This window comes from Barbus barbus (genome assembly GCF_936440315.1).
Source record: "Barbus barbus genome assembly, chromosome: 5".
Classification (NCBI taxonomy): domain Eukaryota; kingdom Metazoa; phylum Chordata; class Actinopteri; order Cypriniformes; family Cyprinidae; genus Barbus; species Barbus barbus.
The window spans coordinates 19,642,756-19,653,875 of record NC_136733.1 but is presented as its reverse complement, the minus strand read 5'-3'; the positions used below and the strand labels follow the sequence as shown (position 1 = coordinate 19,653,875).

Genomic DNA, 11,120 nt, shown 5'->3' with positions numbered 1-11,120 from the left:
ATCTATTTACAAGACAGGTCAAATATATATGATGATGGAAAAATGATGTTGTAATGTTTGTAAATATTCGTACTGATATTTAATCCAACTCCATCTAACTGTTAACATGAGAATGCTGAAATGTGTCGGGGAAGTGTGAGCTAGTCTTAACAGTGTGTATGTAAACTAATGGACTATATTTTAAGCATCATATAATGTAATGATTAGTTAACATTACTGAAGAAAGAAATCATAAATATTTTCTATATTACTACAAATAAAAGAGTATAACCTGAAATGCCATGTTATGTCATGACTTTGTCTTGATGAGAAGGCATAATCAATTATGTAACATATTTGCAGAGTAAGTAGCTCTATTAGAAAAAAAATGTAGCACAGGGCAAAACAATTTACTATTATTATTATTATTATTAAAGAAGTTTCACAAAGAAAACGTTGTTTCTGCATGTTCTCCAGTTTTCTTGGTTATGCAAAGGTTAAAGGAAATTATAGGAAATTACTTTTTAATGTTTTTTTCATTCTGAAACAAGTAGTTACATTCAAAACTAAAGGTTAATCAAACCAAAGGTTTCGAGTAAAATCGTTCAATGAACAATGTATATACAGTATTTGTATAGTATAGTTGTTCATAACTTTTCCAGAGCGTTAGAAACAGTTCTGATGACGTTCCGTGTTTATCTGAACAACCCCAAAGAGTTTAGTGTCGAGATGAGTTCACCATTTGGGACAAGCCCCGCCTCTAAAATGAAATGGTAAATATGATTGGATGGAAAAGAGAAATATCCTACCTCCAGATTAAATAGAGGGAGGTTCTGATTGTTTATTATTATTTTGTTAGTGAGTTGCAGATACCTGTCTTCTCGTTGATTCCAAATGTCTCTGCGGCGTCCTTGTTGTAACCAGATTTACCTAAAAACTGTGCGTAACGGTGGCCACAGCAACGTGTAGATTCGTTTTTTTTTTTAAATTGTGTATTATGATAAAGCAAGATAATTACCTAATTTTACACAGCAACAATATACGCGTTGTGGTTACCAAGACAACGTGCCCTGACTGTGAAATGTCCCGGATGAGGTTGAGTCACCAACGTTGACGTCACTCGAGCTCTGAAAATGGCTGAGTCGGAAGAGGAGGTGGATGTCTTGGTCCAGAGAGTTGTGAAAGACATCAATAACGCCTTTAAAAGAAACCCGAACATGTACGTATGTGAACTCGCATTGTTGTTTACCACGCGGTCGTCTAGTTAAATGCTTAAAGCGGCCTGGACCCTCGCGCTCAGCCGCAGGGAGAACATAGTGCAGCAGCCTGTGTAACTTGCGCAGACAGACAGAGAGAGACAGCTCACCAAGCCTCGCTTTTAGACCAGGTCGTGTTAAAATGTGTCTGGGGTGCCTGTTTAACAAGCACCGTGCAAACGCCGAAAGTTTCTCTTGAGTGAAACGCGAAGCTTGTCATTTTGTAGCTAGTAACGTTAACGTTATTGTGAATAGCCTATTTGGATTTGTTAGTCGCTGATCAGTAACTGCAGGGCATAGCGAGCTTTAATACATTATATTTATAGTCATAATTCTCAGTAATTGTCCATGTCCGTTTGTTTTTACTGGTAATTGGAGTGAGACTATCAGTGGTTGCAGCATCGCTGCTCTTGTGTATCCAAACACATCACTTCAGTCCACATATGAAGCATTTCGTCTGTCTTTTAAAGCTGTCTGTGTGTTGGGTCTGTTTGTCCCATATTTGAAGGTCAGTGCCCTGTCCCAATGGTTTTATCTCACTCTCCTCCTATGACATTCTTGTATGTCTGTATTGAGTCAGTGTCAGCTGAGATGTTTGGTGCTTTATGCATTGCTGTTTGCCTTCAGCTACTTAGTATTTAGTAGGGTTTCTTAAAAATAGCCATGTGTTCTTCTTTTTTATCTTTTACAATGTGTTCACAGTGATGAAATTGGCCTCATTCCGTGCCCCGAAGCCCGATACAACAGAAGCCCCATCGTCCTGGTGGAGAATAAGATGGGAGTGGAGAGCTGGTGTGTCAAGTTTCTGCTGCCCTATGTGCATAACAAACTCCTGCTGTACAGGCAGAGAAAGCAGTGGCTCGATCGGGAAGGTAGGACGAAGGTTTATTGGGTTAGCTTGTTCGGCCGGCTCACATTGCTGTGACCTTAAGTCTTTATTAAAAATGGCTGTTCATACAAAAGACCAGTATTGCTGAAAAACTGACTTCTCTGTCTTCTCTTCAAGCACTGGTAGATATAACCTGCACATTGCTTCTCCTAAACCCAGATTTCACCACTGCGTGGAATGTCAGGTACATTTTCATCATGCTTGTATTACCTGAACAAAAAAAACATTCTGCCTAACTAACCCCTTCACATACTTTCTGAATGATTATATGCACATCTGTGGTATTTTTAGAAATTCTCTTTATTTCTTCTCTTTGATGTCTACATTTCAGCCTTATTATTGTTCTGATTGTGCTGTGGCTATTTTTAAAAAGTTGTCTAATTTGGGAAAGGAGACATCAAAAGAATGCTGCTACATTTAACTCTAAATGTGACTTGTTTTTCAAAAATTGCATAGGGAGCAGAGAATTTATTGATTTCTCCAACATTTAGTTCCACACAGGAAACATTCTAGAGATATTTATTCCATGCCTGTTTTAATTCCATTCAAGTTTCAAATCCAAGTTTATTTGTATAGTGCTTTTCACGATATAAATCGTTACAGCTTTACAGAAAATGTAAGTTTCTATTTTAAAGTTTCTACATTATATTTAGTAGTAGCTTATCAGTGGTGACTGTCAGGTTGATGTCCATATGGCAGAAATGTACAGTAAAATTTATGCAGTTAGTTAATGGCACGTAATCAAACAGACGGTGAACACTATTAACTACAAATAGTATTTTTATATATATATCTCTACTGTTATTTATTGTATTCTTTACTGTTTTATTTAAAAAAAAAAATTAATTAGTCTTTTTCTTTTTTTTTTTCTTTTTTTTTTTATATACAAGGAGTTTGGCTGAATGTCTTTGTGCTAACGTTGCACAGAAGAAATATATTGTCCAGGAGGTGGTGCTGTACTGTTTTTTTTGTGAATTCATCTAGGTGTTTATTGTTTTATAGGAAAGAGCTCCTGCAATGTGGCGTGTTAAACCCAGAGAAGGACCTTTACCTGGGCAAACTTGCACTATCTAAGCATCCTAAAAGCCCAGAGACATGGATACACAGGTAAGGTTTCCAAATCTTTGATTTGGCCTGCAGTGTCATATCACATAAGTGGTGGGGGAAAAAGAAAAACAAAACTTCATTATAATTTGCATTAAAATGTAGAGAATATAATTGAATTTGATTTTAAATATTTGATTTTTTTTTCAGTTGCTTCAATCAAATAGGATTTTTGGCACTTTGTAGTGTTGGCCACCTCTGTCTTAAATGAAGCAAGGTGATTTTTGTTGTTGGGTAACTATGATTTTATAACATTACTGTAAACACCAATAAAGGCATCTGCTTTAATGCACTAAATGTTCATTGTGTGACTCTGAAGATATCCTGTTCTTTGTGTATACAGTTAACTGAGATATTTTAAAATATTAAAGATGGCATACTATAGAAGTGCTGTATCCTGAACCCTTCAAGTGTGCAATTTTCCAGAGTACTTTTAGTTCACCATTAGATTAGATGAGTCTGAATTTTCAAATAGTGAAATAAAAAACTTAGAATAAATTAAGCATTAAGAAATTAATAATGGAATAGTTTGTGCGATGTACCGGAAAATGTATGTGCTCTGCTTTCATGTAGCTGAATTAATATGGAAGAGACATTGCTCTCAAAGTGGCTGAAACAGTGAAAGCAGAGACCATGAAATGAAATGGTCCTCTTGCAACATGTCAACAATGGCACATACTGAAGTAGAATTTCGTCACTACTGCAAAGACAAGGGCAAACCACTTTACAAGGAAACACAAATAAATATCCAAAGCTTGTGCACCTGACAAGACAGAAAGCTTTATGTACCTGCAGGGAGTGTGCGGGACACATTGCAGCTGTCAGATATTTTGCAAGCTTTTAAAAAATAAAAGTTGTTTTTACTATTCACTGTCAGTTTGGATGATGTTATTGTCTACAGATAATACTGAGCCATTAGATCTCCCAGGATGCTTAGGAGCTGCAGGGCACTGAGATAATCAGGCGATTCAGAGCTGTTAATGAAAGAGAATTAATTGTATTATTTGTATTTCATGATTTGCAGATTTTACGCTCTCATAAATAAAACCGTAAGTGTTAAATTCCTTGGCATATGTTGATAATCAGTCTGCTTAATTGGTTTGTTGTGAACACAGGCGCTGGGTGTTGCAGTGGCTGCAGAAGGAGTGCTCTCCTTCTGGACAAGAACTGAAGGATCAGGCTGAATCCAGAGGAGACGCTGTGAGGAGGAGACATTGCGAGCGGCTGCAAAGAGCCTTGCAGGAGGAGATGAGGGTCTGTGCAGACTCAGCCGGCCGTTACCCCAGCAGCTACAATGCATGGTCCCATCGTATCTGGGTATTGCAAAACATGGCTAAAGGCAATCTGAAGGTAGGCCGTCTCAGTCCACTGCAGCTCTCTGCACTATATCTGTGTGATTTATCATAATGACTGAAAACGGGTCTCTGTTAGATGTTGCTTTGTTTGCGTACATCTCAAAGATTAGATTTGTCTTAGATTACTTTAAGGAATGATGGATCACACTGGCATATCATCAGTGTTGTTACAAGGAAAGCAACATGAGAGTTATTTATGAGGTTGATAAATCTACCTGAGCCTTTGATGATCTTAATACCTTTCTTCTCCACTTGAATTACCTTAGGAAGAGACCTGATTACAGATGCCACAGTTTTCTGTCTTATTAGCATTTTTCTTTTTTAGAGAGAGCTGAGTGCTGTTAGTCAGGAAATCTTACTGCCTCTTAGGGGGTCATTGAATGCCAGACCTTTGATGTGCTTATCTTTTCTTAATTGGATGCGAAATTAGGCAAATGTTACAGGGCTCAATCCAAGCTAAAGGCCCTCATATAAAAAGGATGAGCCTGTAGATTTAATGATCCAGGACTAAACAGACTTGAACCAGTCTGAGCTGTTCATAGGCTATTTCAGGAGTAATTGGTTTATGCGGCTGTCGTCTTGCATCTCTGCATGTCTTGTTAGGTACTGTTTTCCTTGGTCTGAATTTCCATCCTAGATCTCTTTAGTACATTGTTTACAACCTAAATGAAGTCATGTTTTATTTTTTATTTTTATTTTTATTTCCTTTAAGTCATCTAATGCTCACTTAAATTTAATCTTAATTAGCATTAATATTTTAAAAACACTGTTAAATACAAACTTCAGCAAATCTCAAAATGAATATCCATTATTAATGTACACTTATAATGTTGTGATGCATCAGTTGATATTTAAAATGATAGATTTTAGTTTTAGTGTTTTATTTTTCAATTATTTAAACAAAATTGTATATATTTAATATCAGCCATTCATCAGTTAGGTCTTTAGGTTAAAACATGTCAAAAGTAATTTTAATATTGGTGCATCTAATATTTGCAGGGCTGTAGAAAATGTATATCTTTTTTTCATTTATTTAGACGAAATTGTATATATTTAATATCATCTATTTATAATTTTTTTTGGTTGTAACATCAAAAAGAATTTTAATATTGGTGCATCTAATTTTTGTAGCACTGCAGAAATGACTTTTTTCCCAATTATTTAGACATGCTTATTTAGATAATGTTTTCTTTTTTTCATTTATTTAGACAAGGTTGTATATATTTAATATTAGCCATTTATCAGTTATTGTTATAACAATGTCAAATAAAATGTTAATATTGTTGTCATTTTTTTTTTGTTGCATATTTGAACAATGCATAAAAATGTGCATATATTTTTATAAGCTTTTGCATATTTCATTAAATGCATTTTAATAAATTGATTGATATGCTGACATTCGTAGCCCTTCAAACTTGGAAACTGAACTGAAATTAACCTGAATCATGGTGTTAAATGAATATAATACTCTGCGACTTTCTACTCCAGGTTCTGCATGATGAGCTGTCCTCCACCCGACTGTGGGTGTCCATGCACGTGTCAGATCACAGCGGCTTCCACTACCGTCAACACCTGCTCAAGGCCCTGGCCAGAGAGCTGAGCCAGGTTGCAGAGACAGAGCTCCACCCCACCCAGCAGCCTAATGGAGAGAGCACAGTGGGCGCGTCTGATGACAATCACCATAATGACGTCATCCCTCAGCTCTTCCACGAGGAGATGGAGCTCTGCACTGATCTCATCGAGTCATATCCGGGCCACGAGACGCTGTGGTGCCACAGGTGAGAGTGATAAGGCAGAGTGTTCGAAGCCAGTTACAGATCTCCAGGTCTTGCTGTGCCGATAGTAGTTGTGCAATCAGTCAACATCAGACTGTGCTTCCACAAGTCTCAGTATGAATACAGTGACTTTGTTTGCCAGAAGTCTGTTCTTGGCCCTCAGCTGGTCTGGCCTGATGTGTTTATGGCTTAGTGTTATAAAATGATGGATGGTCTTATGCTGCAGAGTTGTAGCTCACTGAGGGAGAGGCAAGCAGTTTGCTGGATCTTTTTCTAGCTCTTCCAGTTTTTCCCCTTCCCAGCCTCATCCCTCGTGGCTGAGGCAAGGAGCAGCTGCTCGGTGAATGGTGTTTATGTATCTTTAGCTTGTGTTCCCCCCTAAAGTGTGTCATGGCAACAGATCTATTTCATTTACAAGTCTGCTGTTAGTTTGAAGAAATGAGAAGTTGTTTGTGCAACATTTCATGCCTCTTCATGATAAATATTATAAAACAAAATGCATTACTAAGCTCTAGCTTGATTTAGTCACAGATGTTTCATACATAAGCCTTTTTTGTTTATTGAAATCACAGTTTTTAAGTGGTTTTGCTTCAGGACTGGTAAGTGGATGGCAGGTGATGACCCAGCATGTTTTTCATACAAAAGTAACACCAAAATTAAATTTTGTCATCTACTCAATAAATATGACTGACTTAGTTGGTACACAAAAGTAGAAATTTCTTATGACCAAGTGCATAATCAATTATATATTAGTTCCTACAATGTTTGTCTCTGTTTCAAGTAAAACTCTATGTAATATAGTTTGTGATGTATTTTCTTTTACTTTGGATAGTGTTGTTTGGTTTTTGAAGAAGAGTATACACTTCTTCAAAAGTCTTTTAATAGTCTTTTAATAGTTTGTAAGCCTATTGATTTTGCTATTCTAATATTGAGCATTTTTTGTATTTTCTCTGTGAATATCATATCAGACCTGAATCCAGACTTGAATAATAATGTAAAGTGCTTTTTGGTGTTGTCAAAAGTACCGACTTCGTTACCAGTTTAAAAAAAATAATAAAAAATTGATGATGCAAGTATTTCCCGTGAGCATTTTGAGCGCTGTTGAGCGGATTCTTAAACACCTCTGACTGGCCATTGTGTTCACAGGCTCAACAGATATGTCTGTGATTGGCTACAAAGGTCATCGCCTCAAGCTCTTCACCGAGCACTTACACGGATCCACGCGAGAGCACTTGAAAGTTGCATTTATCAGTGGATCCCTCATATATCTGCTCATAGATGGATCCTCTGATAGACGCTGCTTTCAAACGCTTGTGTGTGTGTATACTAAGAACTCAAAATGCTTGCGGGAAATGTTGGTATTGTCATAATTTAAAAATTTCAGTACCGACTGCCTGGTACCAAAGTAGGTTCTTTTGACATTTTATTTTATAGTCAACTGTATTTCAACACTGAACAAATTCAAATCCAGGCTTCTTTTCAACAGGCGACATGTCTTCTACCTGTGGCACCAGTGGCGGAGGGAGCACCTCCAGGGGGCAGGGTCACAATCTCCACCTCTCACCCACACTGACGTCCTCCTCAGCGAGGAGCCCTGTGACGACGCCAGCGCCTCCCAGGCCATGGACGTTGACTGTGTTCTGGATGGGAGCAAACATGGAAGCTACACGCAGGACACCAAGCGACTAAAGCGGGGACCCCTGCTTCCCCACCCTGGACTTCCCTCCGAGCACACGTTTGTCTCTAGAATCCTCACGGGCTGCCAGAGCCCCGAGCAAAGCCGCTTTGCCATTGCCTACAGGAAGTGGCTGGACTCAGTAATAGGTCAGTAGCGTGAGAAACACTCCACCCACCATGATGTGGGAGAGTTGTGATAGGTCGACTTATTTCTGGCTCCAACCGCCCACACCCGCTTCTCTGAAAACGGCTGGACTTCTTGGCTGGTTTGTCAGAGATGCTCTGCCGGAGCAAATTCCCGCTCATGATGAAAACCCATGACCTGTCTCCACAGTCTAAGCCTGGTCTGTTTCAGCTGCTTTAGTTCAGGTACTGGATATCTCAGGTCTGTTTTCAGTGTACAATCCTTTTCTCTATCAGAAGCTACAAGTTTTTTTTTGTTTTGTTTTTTTCATATAGTTTGGTTGTTTTATATGTTGTTTAAAGTCTTCCACCACAAATCAATAACAGTATGCTCTCCTCATACTGTCTGCAGTTTTACGATTCCTGTCGGGAATCTTAAATGCACACTGTGGTGCACACTTGAAGGGAACACTTAAGAGCCCAAAGTGATTCTGAACCAGTTTCCCTCTTTGTTTAATTGAGGGCAGACTTGCTCTGAATTCCATCTACTGCTCCTCTTTGAACTTTTGTACTGAAGCATGAACATTTTTTCAATGAATACCTAGAAGTTTTGCTACAATCAGTAATGTGAGCACAATCATTGAATTGAAAGTTTCCTGGAGCCATTTGATATGAAATATTAGGGCTATAGACAGACATTTTCATGAGTTTTAATAATCTTAAATAAATAAGTGTCACATAACTGCACATGAAATTGGCCGTTTCTAGGTGATCTCCTCATTCAGGTGAGTATTTGTATTAACATCTGTTGCAGGGTCAGCATTTCTTCGGTTCATGCAGATGATTCTTGGGCGTTTGAGAATAAAAGTTCCTAAAGCACATCATCATCATCATCATCACTCATTAGAATAACAAAGGCCACGTTGTCACATGGACTAGCCTCAGCATTTAAGCACAAGTTCTGGGTTATAGTTCATCCAGGTGGTCTTACAGATGCATGGGTTTTCATGATGAAAGGGAATTGCAGAAGTAGGAATAGGCTTTTCTCAGCTTGGCCCAAGCGTGGCTGCAGAAATAACATGCTGCCACGTTCAAGCCCATCTGGTGCAGAATGGTGCTTATTCTCTGCACCGTGGGAGTGTAGACCCCTGAGGGGCCTGGGTTTACAAATGCTGCTTTTTGTTTAACACTATTTTAAACTTAAAGTATATTTATGCAAATATTATGTGACTTATTAAAGCTAATAAGCTATTAGACAGTTATGGTTGACTCACTGTTACTCAGTAATTATTCAACTTGTAATAAACTTTGAAGTGTCACAGGCTTAATCTTGCATTGACAACTTAATTCATTCACATCTTAGAGCAGGTTGTGAAAATCTGATGAGATTTTTATTCAATCTCGCTCTTAAATCAAGGACAATGCCCATTATACATATGCAAAACTATTTTAGTTAGGTGAAGTCATTTTAACATTCTAGCAAAGCTTATATGAATCATGTCTTTCAGCATATCTATAAGACTTGGACAGTTCGATCTTAAGTTTCACTTCATAAAAGTCTACTACTGTTTTTTTTTTTTTGCGCAGTTGCACAAGAGCTAGATTTATGAAAGTAGTTGAGTTATGCAACTTCTATACTGACTCTCAGACTTTATAAAGGGCCATGTCAGAGTGTTTTTTTCTGTGCCTGCATGTCTTGGACCCTGACATTTTTTATTATTATTTTTTCTTTGAGCTGCAGCAGCAAACTTACCGGATGTCTGTCACAGAATTCTGAAACGTTCCCTTCAAGAACAAAGCCAGCTTTTCCTCCACACCATTCCTCTATATAACGCAATGTTTAGCAACTGCACTGACAGCGCTTGATTGTTTTTCACTCTTTATAAGTACAGGTGTGTGCACAGGTGCTTGTTTTAGATGATAATATTATAAGGTTTTAGCATGTACCCCCCCCACCTGCTGTTAAATAAACAACTGCTAATAGTGTCCTGTATGGAAGAATAGTCTTAAACTGGAATGGAGATCTGCAACAAATGCCTTTGTATTTTGTCACTCTGATTGGGTCAATCGGATCTGAATAGTTATCTTTTTGCATGTACATTTTGTGTGTACTGTTGTATTGGGATCAAGGTCACATTGTCAGTGTATTTGATTACATTTTATTATAATTTTTTTTTATTTCATGACCCATACATGCACATTGCATTGCTTTCTAAACAATAAATCTTTGTAATAATGCTATAGGTGGTAAATGTACTGCCTACTAACTTAAACCCTTAATGGGACAGTCTTATCAGTTATATTGTTGAAAACTTACAAATTACAATATTTTTGTCTTTATATCTGTTCAGGGCTTCCTATTCACATTATTAATTTCCTAAACAGTTCACAAATAGCCCTACAAAACCTTAGAGCTTTTAAATGTGTACATTAATGTGAATTACACCGAGGAAGCACATAGTATTTCCAGTTACGTCTTGTCCGTTTCCATTGTTGTAATGTCAGTTGCTGTGTGTATACCAGAGGTTTAACAGCAGATACACTGTAAAGCATAAACAGATTTTAAGTTACTAGTACATCTATGCAGAAGCCTGACAGTTCATTTAGCTTTAGAAAGAACAATGTGTTGTCTGATAAGCTGATAATGTACTGTAGGTTTTTACAGCCACAATAACCAACATTTATAGCATCTCATCCATTTTGTATTTTATATTTATTTGTATTAAAAACTGTATTGACCATAGTTGTTTTGTCAGTTGCCTACCATATTAAATAAAGCTACTCTGAAAAGGTCCATCTCATTTTTATTTCCTATTATTTTGCATTCATGACCATATTAAGTTATTTTTTTAAATCGTGTCATATGTGTTTCGATTACACAGGATATTGAAAACATTTACAAGAAGACATCATTCATGGGTCTAGAAGGCATATAATGTTCCCAAATTTAGGGTTGGGAAGT

The 11,120-nt window shown here is 37.5% G+C and overlaps 1 protein-coding gene across 1 annotated transcript; it reads left to right on the top strand.

Annotated features, from left to right (window-relative positions):
* Positions 1 to 1,091: 1,091 nt before the first annotated feature.
* LOC306869882 (protein prenyltransferase alpha subunit repeat-containing protein 1) lies at positions 1,092 to 10,952 on the top strand. The gene is made up of 7 exons (XM_079416809.1): positions 1,092 to 1,198; positions 1,938 to 2,107; positions 2,242 to 2,308; positions 3,127 to 3,231; positions 4,344 to 4,578; positions 6,072 to 6,361; positions 7,845 to 10,952. The coding sequence occupies exons 1-7, from the start codon at positions 1,113 to 1,115 to the stop codon at positions 8,188 to 8,190; spliced, it is 1,299 nt and encodes a 432-aa protein (XP_079272935.1). The 5' UTR covers positions 1,092 to 1,112; the 3' UTR covers positions 8,191 to 10,952.
* The last annotated feature ends 168 nt before the right edge of the window (positions 10,953 to 11,120 follow it).